This window comes from Plecotus auritus (genome assembly GCF_963455305.1).
Source record: "Plecotus auritus genome assembly, chromosome: 1".
Taxonomy (NCBI): Eukaryota; Metazoa; Chordata; class Mammalia; order Chiroptera; family Vespertilionidae; genus Plecotus; species Plecotus auritus.
The window spans coordinates 108,085,725-108,098,971 of record NC_137770.1 but is presented as its reverse complement, the minus strand read 5'-3'; the positions used below and the strand labels follow the sequence as shown (position 1 = coordinate 108,098,971).

Below are 13,247 nucleotides of genomic sequence, written 5' to 3'. Positions count from 1 at the left end.
CTCTCTTCTTCTGGCACCCCCATAATTCTGATGTTGGTACGCTTGAAGTTGTCCCAGAGTCTTCTTACACTATCTTCAACTTTTTGGATTTTTTTTTCTTTTTGCTTTTTCGGTTAAGTGTTTTTTGCTTCTTTATATTTCAATTCTTTGACTTGATTCTTGTGTTCCTCTAGTCTGTTTTTGGGTCTCTGTATAATATTTTTTATTTCAGTCAGTGTATGTTTAATTTCTAGTTGGTCCTTTTTCATATCTTCAAGGGTCTCGTTATATTTATCGGCCTTTTCTAGGATATTCTTGAAAAGCCTTATAACCGTGGTTTTGAATTCTATATCCAGTCGTTTGTTTTCCTCCATTTCTTTCGTTTGTGATCTGTTTCTTTGACGCCGCATTTTCACTGCTTCCCTGAATTGGTAGGGTAGATTTGTGTGCTAGGTTTCCTATATGGCCCAGTGGGTCGGCCTCCCCAGTTAACCTGAGGTGGACACTCTTGGTGCACCCCTTTGTGGACTGTGTGTACAGCCTTGTTGTAGTTAAGTCTTGATTGTTGTTGGTATCACTGGGAGGAATTGACCTCCAGGCCAGTTGGCTGTAAGGATCAGGTGTGTCTATGCTGGGAGAAGTTCGGTGCTGGAGACAGCCTTATAGGATTAGACTTGCCAAATTGCAATAGCCTCTGTACTCAGCTTGGATGGGGTGGAGTCTCAGGGCGGAGCAGACAGTCTTGGCTTCCAGTCAGCCTTGCCCTTGCGCGCACGCGCGCGCCTTCAGACCTCTGCCTTCCCCAGCTCCCGAGTGTTCGCCCGAGAGTCCAGATTCCCCCCACAAGAGCGTGGGTCCCCAGGGGCTCGCCTGGAACTGGGGTTCAGTGCGGTCAGAACTGGGGCTCAGTGCAGTCAGGAGCTTCTGACTCCCTTCCACTAGGGAAAGCCTGTGTCAACCTCCGCAGCCTTTGTGTGCACTGGCATGCGCGCGCCTGCAGACCTCTACCTTCCCCGGCTCCCGAGTCTCTGCCCGAGAAGGTGTTTGATTTTTGTCCAGTCTTTTCCCGCACCCCCCACACCTCCTTCCTTCCGAGAATTGTCAGTCCACTCCCTTTCTATGCCCCTGACTCTATTATATTCACCAGTTTATTCTGTTCATCATATTTTTATTCACTCGATTTTTAGATTCACTTGTTGATAGATATGTATTTGTCATCACTTTGTTGTTCATAATTTTTATCTTTACCTTTTTCTTCTTCTTCCCCTTCTTAAAGAATACCCTTCAGCATTTCATATAATACTGGTTTGGTGGTGGTGAACTCCTTTAGCTTGTTCTTATCTGTGAAGCACTTTATCTGACCTTCAATTCTGAATGATAGCTTTGCTGGGTAGAGTAATCTTGGTTGTAGGTTCTTGCTATTCATCACTTTGAATATTTCTTGCCACTCCCTTCTGGCCTGCATAGTTTCTGTTGAGAAATCAGCTGACAGTGGTAAGGGTACTCCCTTGTAGGTAACTAACTGTTTTTCTCTTGCTGCTTTTAATATTTTCTCTTTGTCTTTTGCCCTTGGCATTTTAATTATGATGTGTCTTGGTGTGGTTTCAGAGGCTCCTTACACTATCTTCATATTTTTGGATTCTTTTTGCTTTTTGCTTTTCCAGTTGGGTTTTTTTTTTTTTGTTCCTTTGTATTTCAAATCTTTGACTTGATTCTTGGGATTCTCTAGGCTGCTGTTGGATCTCTGTATATTATTCTTTGTTTCAGTCATTGTATGCTTCATTTCTAATTGGTCCATTTTCATATCCTCGAGGGTCTCACTAAATTTCTTGGAGGTTTCTAGAAGATTCTTGAGTAACCTTATAACCGTGGTTTTGAACTCTATATCCAGTAGTTTGCTTTCCTCCATTTCTTTCATTTGTGACATGTTTCTTTGTCTCCGCATTTTGGCTGCTTCCCTGCGTTGATAGAGTAGCTTTGTGTGCTAAGTGTCCTATAGGGCCCAGTGGCTCAGCCTCCCCAGTCACCTGAGGTGGACGCTCTTGGCGCCCCCCTTTGTAGGCTGTGTGCACAGTCTTGTTGTAGTTAAGCCTTGATTGTTGTTGGTATCACTGGGTGGAATTGACCTCCAGACAATTGGCTGTGAATACCAGTTGTGTCTACAATGGGAGAACTGCTGTGCTGGAGACACCCTTATGGGGCAAGACTTGCTTCAGTGGGGCTTTGGTAATCACTGAGTCTGCCCCCTGAGTGTGTCTCTTATGGATCTAAAGAGTTGTAATCTGGTGTGGTCTCACTTTGACCACTGGGTATACTGGCTCTTGGATCTCCAAGGAGGTGCAAAGTCAACCCCTGCCTGAGGCCACTCAGAAGGAGCTACGGAGAGATCTGCAGATTCCTCTTCTTTGTTTGGGGTTTGGAGGTGCCCAGATGAGGCGCAGCTGTGAAGCAATGCAGGCTGCTGACAAGCCTTAGGCCTCCTTTTGGAAGCTCTGGGGTTCTTTGACCCAGCTGCAGTTTGTTAGGTTAGGTTGCAAAAGGCCAGGCCATTCATATGCAAACGCCTCTGCACACAGCTTGGGTGGGTTGTAAATTGGGTTAAGCGTGGTCTCAGGGAATCACGGGGCGTTGCAAACAGTAATGGTTGCCCATTGGCCCTGCCCCGGATAGGTCCCTGGGTCTGTGTCCCATGGTCCCATGTAGGAACAATGAACGCTGCGACCGCCTCTGAGAGAAAGCTGCCCTCATGTTCCGGCCTGATGCCAGACAGTCCAGTTTCTCCCTGTATGAGTCTGGGTCCCCGAGTCTCACCCGGTACTGGAGTTCAGAGCAGTCGGGAGTTTGTATCTCCCTCCCGATTGAAAAAGACTGCAGAGTACCCAGTTGCCAGCCTGTTTCCTCGCGTGCCTCCATACCTTCGCTTTTCTGCACCTCCTACCAGTCTAGATGCGCTTTTCTCTTTCCTTCTTGTTGTAGAACTTCCACTCAGCCAGCCTTCCCATGGTTCTGGATGATAGCCATTTTTTCTTTTAGTTGTAGTTTTGATGTGGTTGTGCGAGACAGCAAGTTCAGGTGTTTACCTATGTCGCCATCTTGGTTCTGAATATGTTTTCTTCATCTCCAACATCAAAGTATCCTTCAAATATTTGAAGTCCTTTTGTGCTCCTTTGTAATTCTCAGCTTTTAATTGTGTCCCTCACATCACTCTTCTTCACTGCCCAGACTCCTGTTTATTAAGTGCTGAATATACAAGGTTTTTTAAATACTTGATTCACACTATCGGTACATAAAAATTTGATTCTCTCATATAAATAATACTAAATCTAAAACAAACTTGCCCTATATCTTTTCATATTTAAAATCTCATCCTTTGGAGTGGATTTTTTCCCCTTCATCTAGTAAATACCTTTGTGACCTTGGATGAAAGTCTCTTCATCTCCATTAGGAGGTTGTAGGAGTAAATCACCAAGGATCCCTCCTGATTTAAAAATTTTTGGTTCTGTGAAATGATTTTGATGCTATCTACAAAACCATCTTGTCCATCTTTGTGTGAATTGCAAACTTTACCACACCATAATATTTGGAGATTAGTCATACAACCTAAAAACTTTCTACCTTAATAGAGAGTTAGGGAAATATGGTCATTTTTTATTTATTTCCACTTAGCATTTGCTTGCACTTTGAATTATAATGACATCCAAGTGTTCTCGGTTTTCTGTATAAATACTAACGTAAAACCCAGTTCAGATTGTACTTGGCCCAGTTTACTACCTTACCAAGCTTTCCTTTCATTTACACAGCCTTTTGGATTGGAATTTTATGTCTCAGAAGAAATTTAAAATCTTAGCATCTCATGCCTGAAAAGGACTACAGTCATCACCTATTTAATCTCTTCCATATCTTAGATGAACGTACTGAGTCCCAAAAGGTTAAGTAACTTCCCCAGGTATACTCTACTAGTTATGATAGACCTTAGAACTAAAATAACAATCAAGATGTCTTGGCCCCCAGACTCATGGTTTTTACTACCATTGCTTCCAGCTCATACATTATCTGTACAGTTCTTCAAGATCATTTATCAAAAATATCCAGAGAAAATTTTAGAATTAAACTCTAGAATATAGAGATATCTTAAGAAAAGGGCTAACAGTGATCTAAAATGTCAGCTGATTGCTATTTCTAAATCTATTATTAGGAGAAAGTTAACAGTTGTTAAAAATTGAAAGTCAGGAAACCCTCAGAGACCAAGCATTAAAATGTTGATTTAAATAGGGCAAAAATATTAGGAACCTTTATTCAAATCAACTTCCAATTATTGCTAAACTTTTTATTAAACCACACACAAACATATATGTCTATCTACTATACTGAACATTTGAAATTAATAAAGATGAGAAAAAAATAGAGATTGAACAAAGGAAAAAACACACATACACAAATATTAGCAAAGATCAAACAACAGAAAATTTCCATTTATATAAATGGAGTTTTGTACATACAGGCTTTTAGTGAATGCTAAAGTATGGATTTTCTAGGTCTGTACTGACCTGACCTTCCAGAACGGTCCTTTTTTAAAAAACGTACTGAGCATTCCCTGCTAAGGAAAGTCAAGACTTACACAATTCACTCAAATTTAGGAAATTAAAGTGTAAATCTCAAGAATATATTAGCAAAACTAATAATATTATATTAATTATAAGCCAGAATAAATTTTTGTAGATTTTCTTCAAGTTCTGATTTAACACATTTCTGTTACATGGAAATGGTCGTGTTGACAGAAAGTTACTTTTTTATGTCAATATTCAGGGATTATTCTATTAGTAATAAAAATCTTCCCTGTAGGAATCAGATCTGAAGATTTCAAACACAGAAAAACTCATCAAAGAACAGATATCAATTAAATAGATTTATAACACACAGAATTTAAAAATCAAAAGAAATTATTTTTTTGCTCTTATTACCCAAAAATTTAGTTCAAGTTTAAGAGCTGGTGTAGATACTAACTTCTTTCACGATTTTCTGATCTATTCAAAATATGGTAGAATTTCTACCTTAACATTTTGTAGTTGTACAGGGTGGATGCTGTATACTGGTAGATAAAGATTCTTCATGAGTAATGTGAAAACTACAAAACTTGATGAAGTGATAATCTAAATAAATCATCAAAACAACAACAAATTAGGTGGCAGTATTTTGAAAGAATTCAACTTGAGATTGAGGAAATTTGCATGATTTATTTATAGATTCCCTGGTACCCAGGGATGCATGATAACCCTTTTTTTGTTTTGTTTTGAAATAATTCTTACCTAAAAATTGCAGGCTTCTTAAAGAAGCCTTTAAGGTCAGATGTTGTGATTGTATGTGCTTTTTTTTTTCCTTTTTTAATTGGCAAAATCAAAAAAAGAAAAAAGGTTTCCTTTTTAAAAACTGAACACACTTTTTGGGGGGTAATAAATGAACATTTTTTTGTTTGTTTTTTTTAGAACTGAGCTCTCCATAGACAAACATAAGTAGCATAACACAGTGTCTTTCCTCAGACATCATTCTGTACAGTAAATCAACATAAACAACTCCGTTCTTATTGACTGGATTTTTTCCAGGTGGGTTAATTGAGTGGGGAAAATTAATTAACATATGGAGCCTCTTTTTTTTCCTGTGTTAAACTTAAAGGATGGGTTCTTTAAAATAAAAAAGAAAGGTAATAAACCAACAACAACTTTATGTTTTATATAGAGGAAATATTTGTAATAACTAAAATTAGAAAATATGTAGAACAGTTACGTTAGGGATTACTATCTGAATGCATTGGGACAGTAATATGAGTAAACTAGAAACCAAATGGTAATTATCAGATTTTCTTCTCAAGCTCAGGGCAAAGTTGAATTTCAAATATGTGGATTTTAAAAAAAGCTGGTACTACCTTTTTACACAAGTGTGACAGCTTACAAAAATAATGGTTCTGCAACTTGGGAAGTGAGCAGATCCCTTTCCTATGTTTAACTCAGGAAGTTTAATTTTGTTTTTCTTTAGATTCAACCCACTATTGTGAAAGGTGGTTGTAAGCTTAAATTTTCATTTGAAAGTGATCTTTAGCAGGACCATGAGCTTTTGTCAAATGTTTTAATTTTGCACAAACTTTTTTAATGCTGAAATTTTACTATTGTCAAAAGTGTATGATATTGTGCATTTTTATAAAGTGTTTCCTCATTTTATGTTCAGCATTTACAGCCGAACAATACCAGCAACATCAACAGCAACTGGCACTAATGCAGAAACAGCAGCTTGCACAAATTCAGCAACAGCAAGCAAATAGTAATTCCTCCACCAACACTTCACAGGTGAGGGATTTGTCTGTCTTATGATTATCCCTCATTGTTTCCCACCAGAGTTCATCTCTAATTACCAACTGTTGTCATAGAACCTTGCATCTAACCAGCAGAAAAGTGGCTTTCGCCTGAATCTACATCATAGCCATTCTATACAGGGTTTAGAAAGAACATTACAGGTGAGTATAGAAGCTGTTGTCTCTGCTCCCTATTTTAAAAAGCATAGTTATATGAGATGGAGACCCTGTCTTTATGTCTGACCTGTAGTCTAATATATGTCTTTAATATGTAACCCCACTGACACCTAACTCATTATCTTATTTTAATTATTATTGCAATTTATTATACTTCTTTTAGAAGAAATCACCTTTAAACCTAAAGCCATTTAAATACATTTAAGGCTTAAAAGCTGCGATTTGAGTCTCTATGCATCTTGTAAGAAAAATTCATGTAAAAAATTCAAGGACCTCTTAATTTCTAGGCTAAGTTCTGATACAATATTTTGTTACTTTCATTCTAAAGGGATAGTTATCTTACTATCCCAAAGGTGTGTGTATGTATGTATATATGGTAAGTTAGGTGAAAGAAGTTTACCTATACATTTATTCATTGTTTGTACTTGCAGATCACTGAAATGGTTTACTAGCTTATTTCTTGTCCAACACTTTGTGTTGGAGGTTTATTATTTTCACATTATAAGAGGGTGATTTTGGTAATTGACATGTCCATGTTATATATTGTCACATATAAAGATCAAAACTCATAATCCTTGAGTTATAAAATTACTAGAACATTCTTCAAATTTGACTGTCAAGTGAGAGAAAGATATTCCGATGGTTTGCCACTTTTGTTTATATTCATACTGATTTTGCTATACCTGTGTAGCTTTAATATTAATTTGTAACTAAGTGATGCTGATTAGATTTATTTTTTATTTTCTTTTTAGGGTTTTGTTTCCAAGACTTTGGATTCTGCTAGTGCTCAATTTGCTGCTTCTGCTTTGGTGACATCAGAACAACTGATGGGATTCAAGATGAAGGATGATGTGGTGCTTGGGATTGGGGTGAATGGCGTCCTTCCAGCCTCAGGTAGGGATAATGACATTTAAATGGTTTTGATAAGATTTGTAACACATACCTATAATAAACAGCCAAATTGCACATTGTTTAGATGCTTCTCTCTTTTTCTCTAGGAGTATACAAGGGCTTACACCTCAGTAGTACTACACCAACAGCACCAGTACATATAAGTTCGTCAGTAGCAGGTTCAACTTTGTTACAGCCTTCAAACATTACACAGACTTCAAGTTCCCACAGTGCACTGAGTCATCCCGTAACTGCTGCCAATTCTGCAACAACTCAGGTTCTGATTGGGAACAACATTCGATTAACTGTACCTTCATCAGTTGCCACTGTAAACTCTATTGCCCCCATAAATGCACGACACATACCTAGGACTTTAAGTGCTGTTCCATCGTCTGCCTTAAAGCTGGCTGCCGCAGCAAACTGTCAAGTTTCCAAAGTTCCATCTTCATCCTCTGTAGATTCAGCCCCAAGGTGAGTAGTTATTTTAAGACTAAAGCGATCTAACTTAAATTCTTAGGCATTGCTCTCTACTTACTTGTGGCTTTTGCTCTTTTCTTTATATGCATTAAAAATATGTGGATGAGAATTCCTTATTTATTCTAGAACTAAACAGATAAATGTAATTCAGTATTGTTGAAAATTAGTGCTAAATGGTACAGGGAATATTGCATTTGGGATTTGGGCATCATTTTCTTAGTATGATAACGGCTTATAATGTTCTCACTCTTCTACCTCTGGATGGATGGGCTTCTCTTTTGAATGCTTCTTTGTCTATGATTTCTCCCACAGTTTTTTGTGTAGACAGAACTGATAGAACTCACATGGCTAGAGTGCTAAGCTGCTCTTAATAATGCAAATAAAGCTTACAGTATTCATGCCAGGTCAACTTTTAATGAAACCATCATTTTGTATGCTAACTTGTCTTCTTGGGTTTCAGTAGACAGTTTAGAGTGTTTGCTCAAGCTCTATTCTGCTTTAAATATTAATGGTAAAGTCCTGCCTTTTACAGTGTACTGTGAGAAAACAAAAAGACAAGAAGTTTTCAGTTTAGGTGGAAGACAAGCGTAAAAGTGTGAAAAGTTAAATAGTGTTGATTGTAAATAATAAGATGAAAATCATTCTAGAGATATCACAAAGCATTATATGCTTATAGAATTAAATGTATAGATTATAGCTATAATTTCAACATTAGGAGACATCTTTTCACACTAGGAGTGTTCTGGGAATCAACAAAATAAGATTAGATTTGATCTTGGTTGGTCAGAGAAAAAGAAGACAAGAGAGTTGGGGAAATATAAATGTGTTGAGAGGTTAACAAGTAAACTAGTTTGTGGGTTTGGGAAGGTTAGTCGTTGAAGTTGGAGTGGTAGGAAAAGTCCAGACTGATTGTAGACTTTCTCAGCTGGCAGTGGCCTAGAAGGAGGATCAGGATTTGTAGCAACAAACTGTAGCCTTGAGTTCCCAAATCCATGCATCCCTGTCTGTGTCTGAATTTAATATACCTTGTCTGCTTGATACTAATCTATTACTAGTATTCTGGGTCTAGTCACAGTTAATTTAATTCTTAAATATGTAATACATGGTTTTCATCAGTATACAATAGAATTGTATAGCCATGGAATATTCAAAGTATATGGAAAACATTTTTTTTTAAATCCTCACCGGAGATAAGTTTTTATTGATTTTAGAGAGAGAGGGAAGGAGAGAAATATCAATCATTTGCCTCCCATAGGTGCCCAATCAGGGATCAAACCTGAAGCCTATGTGTGTGCCCTGACCAGGAATTAAACCCACAACCTTTTGTTGCACAGGACAACACTCCAACCAACTAATCCACCCGGCCGGAGCTGAAAAACTTTTTCTATAACTTATTTTAGTCCCTTTGTTTTGAAGATGAGGAAACTGAGATACAGAGACTTCTCTAGGCTCACTCAGCAGTCTAGGTACTAGAACAACTACGGCCCTGCTCTTCTGATGCCCAGTTTAGTAGCTATCCTGCTCTACTCCATATGTAAAATCTTACGTAAAGTCCTGACATGAATGAACCTCAGCCACATATATATGTTCCTTATTTTAAAATTACAAAAGGTTCAGTAAAGGAGGAAATTGAAACAAAAAACTAAAACTTGGCAATTCTTTGTGTTTTTAAATCTAGATTGGCTACTAAATTCTGTTGGTAATGTCATGGAATTTATAAGCCTGACTTCTGGTTGTTTATTTCTGATAATAAGCTATAAAGGTTCCTATTCCTCTACTTGCTATCTTTCCCAAGAGTCAAATTTCTGTTATTAAAAATATTTGAACTTTTTATTGGGAAATAGTTTTGGTTTGTTCAATTTATATTTGTTAAATTTGTTGCAGAAAAGTAATTTATTGAACTTTATTTCAACAGGGAAAATCATGAATCGGAAAAGCCAGCGCTAAACAGCATAGCAGACAATACAGTAGCGATGGAGGTGACGTAGCTTTCTCAGGAGTGGGACTGCAACCTGGGGACTTGATTAGGTGCTATGCATCAGTAGCATTTTGAATGCAGGGGATGATGGAATGCCACACATGCATTTCTGTGGCAGCTGTGGGGACTTTACAGCAATGCTCATCTCTCATGCTTCAATTTTTCTTTCCTTACTGTTAATAGGAAAAATCAACATCTGTAAATTAAGAATACAGCAATTATCTGTACAGTACTGCATATTTGTAATACCCTTGTATATATGTTACTTGAATACAGAAATGTTCATTTGTGATGCTTTGCACTTGGGGGTGGGAGGGTGGGAGGGAAATAAATTGCAACAAAGAGTGTGAGATGTGAGATTGTATAGAGATGAAGTGTCATCACATCATGTGCATGGTGCGGAACCTGCTGTTTTATCTATTTATTGTGCCGTGTTTACAGTTTTTTTGTACACTGTACCTTCATTGGTTCCTGTGCTGTAGTAAATGTGTTAGGTAGCTGTGGACTCCTTGGTATTTTGTAAATGGTATAACATAACTTGGTTCCCCTCTGGATCCCTGAGTTTTCTCTGTATCATGTGAAAAAAAAAATGGTGACATACATACAGAATTTTACAAAAATAAAAAACGCATCAGTTTAAAAAGGGGGGAGGGTGTACTGTTAAATGGGGGATCTTCCTGGTCTATCATTAGGATAAGTAACAAGCTAAAAATGAAGTCTCTTGAATCTTCCCCTCTTGCCCACGAAGCTGTGGGTAGTTTCTGGTACTTAAAGCACTAACGTTATGTTGCTGCTCTACAAACAGCCCAATAGTTCCATTTCCTTCCACACCAAAAAGTGTTAAATCAAGTATGCAAATGGAGTCCTTACAACTGGAGTTTATGTTGTCTTGCCCTTTTTTTAGCACAAAAGAAATTGTACTTTTTTTATTGTCAAATTGTTTAAAAGACTTCATTCTTTACTTGTTCTTACAAAAAGGATATAAGGGAGAAGAATGCAGTAATTACTATACGTGTATCATCATTCCAGTTTCTAAAAACAGCCAGCCAGCTTTTTTCCTTTCAAGATTCTCCAGAAGGCTGCAAGGCCAGAACCACAAATATCGGGTGCCTTCCTTTGGAAATATTTGACCTCTCTTCTGTGAAGAGAATGGTACTTAACAGACTACTACCAGTGCTTTGTCAGTACCGAAGTCTGAATGCCCAGTCCAATGGCATATATTATCTTTAAGGTTTTTAATCCCACCTGGAAAAATTGTGATAGAATTCTCACAAAATAAACCCAGGGCATTACATGTTGACAAACTAATGTGTAGTGGTCTTTTGCTTTTATTTTCACTCCAAGAACTTTTGTGTGACTTTAATTAAAATCATTCAGTAAAGGGGGACATGGGAATGGGAGTAATGACTTAAGTTCATTTTTTCAACAATTATATACTGAGTGATTTCTCTGGGATTATTTTCAGTTCAACAACAGTGAAAAATTCTTGCCCTCATGGAGTAGTTTATAATCTCATTAGGTGATTAAAAACAATAAGTAAGATTTAAATGGTATTATGGTAAGTATTAGAGGGAAAGTAATGCAAGGAAGGTAGGAGAAGCTGTGCCAAGATGGTGTGGAGGATGGGTAAGGAAGGTGGTTCCATTTGATCAGAGACTTGAAGTTGGGAGGAGAGCATTCTAGGCAGAGAGAGTAAGTACAAAGATCCTGAGGTGGGAGTGCATGGTTTGCTAAAGGAATAGCAAGCAGTGTGGCTGGTGCAGCAGGAAAGAGTAGATAGGTCATAGATAGGTCAGGGAGTAATCGAAGCCTGCAGTGGAGGGCTTGGTTGGGGATTTTAAGGACTTTGACTTTTCCTCCACTTCAGAAAGGAATTTGGAACAGTGGGGTGATGTGAACAGGCTCATTCTGGCCTTGGTATACAGAATAGACTGCAGGGAAGAGTAGTTAGGAAGCAAATTGTAATAATCCAAGTGAGAGATAATAGTGACAAGGATGGTAGTGAAAAGTAGTTGGATTTTGTTTATATTTTAAAGGTTGACCCAGTAAACTTTTCTAAGAAACTGAATAGGTGTGAGGAACATGAGAAAAAGAAGATTTAAGGATGATTCCATGGTATTTGGCCTGAGCAACTGGCCATAGTTGGAAAGCACTGTGGGAGGAGCGTGTTTGGGGGAAACTCAGTTTTGGGCTATCTGAGGTCTCCATTAGACACCCAACTAGAGATGTCATGTAGGCAGTTGAATATAGAAGTCTGGTATTTAAAGGGAGAGGTCTGAGCTGGAACTCAAAACTTGAGTCATCTTCATAGATGATATTAAAAGTCATGAATCTGGATGAGATAGAGAGTGGGATTAAATCTTGGTGTAATAAATACAGCTGTCATTGATTGGGAATTCCCTGTCTCAAAGGGACAGACTTACAATTTGGATAACTACTTTTGTTTATTCTGTTCTGTGTTCTTTAAGGAGAACATAGTGACCAATAAGTGTGACTAAAAATTTAAGCTGCTGGTTTAAAAGTATTTAAATAATTAGAACTAAAATTTCTAAATGAAACCTGGGCCCACAAAGTGCCTATGTGCCTATGGATTATGGAACAAGAAAATGAGTCTTCATCAAGCATACCTAGTCAGGAATTTGCAGAGTTGTATGGGTAGGGGTAGAGAAGTGGCAGATAGGTAAGTGATCAACATCCATGTAGCCCTTACTCTTATTTGACCATAGCAATTCCGAGATGCAGAGAAAATACAAATAGGCATATTTCACATTTTAAAATAAGGAAAGATACTCAAACTGCATCTTTGGCTTCTAAATCCTTTGCTATTTCTCCATATATTCTACTACCAGTGTTGTAATAGCCTGATGAAGGACTTAATGCAAACATGCAATTTAAACACGAAGATATTAGGGAAAGGGACAAAGGTTATCCAGGGAACTTGGACATCTCGTCTAGTTAATAACTACTACTAACTGTGTATTTACAACATAATATCATATGCATAGTAATTATCTTGTTTAATCCTCACAATAACCCTCTTAAGGAGATACTAGGATTATCACCATATTGTAGGTGAGATTCACTCAAGGTTGGTTACACAGTGGTTGACAGTCCAGATTCCAAAGCTGCAGCCGTTTGTATCCCCTACTTAGTGGGTAAGGTAGGTAAACCGGGAAACAGATTTCTAATACAACTTTTTAGTAACCTTGTTCCTAAAGAAATTGGTACTGTTGATCCTCTTACTCTGCCATTATTATGCTTTTGTTCATTTCAAAAGTAGAAGCCCAAAAACTAACCAAACTGAATTTTACCCTAGGTAAATTTTGTTTTCCCAAAAGGACAGTGTTTTCTAAACTCCAAATTTAGGTGTGTTTTCACGAGTATTATAAGAATGTAGAATAT

The 13,247-nt window shown here is 37.6% G+C and overlaps 1 protein-coding gene across 5 annotated transcripts in view; it reads left to right on the top strand.

Moving 5' to 3' along the window:
- Window positions 1-11,145, top strand: part of EPC1 (enhancer of polycomb homolog 1) — a 111,096-nt gene extending 99,951 nt beyond the window's left edge. For 3 of the 5 annotated variants that reach the window (XM_080657619.1, XM_080657617.1, XM_080657620.1), the window contains 5 exons: window positions 6,199-6,317; window positions 6,398-6,484; window positions 7,252-7,393; window positions 7,498-7,861; window positions 9,783-11,145. In XM_080657619.1, the coding sequence (XP_080513745.1) occupies window positions 6,199-6,317; window positions 6,398-6,484; window positions 7,252-7,393; window positions 7,498-7,861; window positions 9,783-9,855 (785 nt within the window). In that variant the 3' untranslated portion in view covers window positions 9,856-11,145. Of the gene's footprint in view, window positions 1-6,198; window positions 6,318-6,365; window positions 6,485-7,251; window positions 7,394-7,497; window positions 7,862-9,782 lie in introns of those variants that run through there. The other 2 variants (XM_080657618.1, XR_013960016.1) reach the window with 2 other exon arrangements.
- The last annotated feature ends 2,102 nt before the right edge of the window (window positions 11,146-13,247 follow it).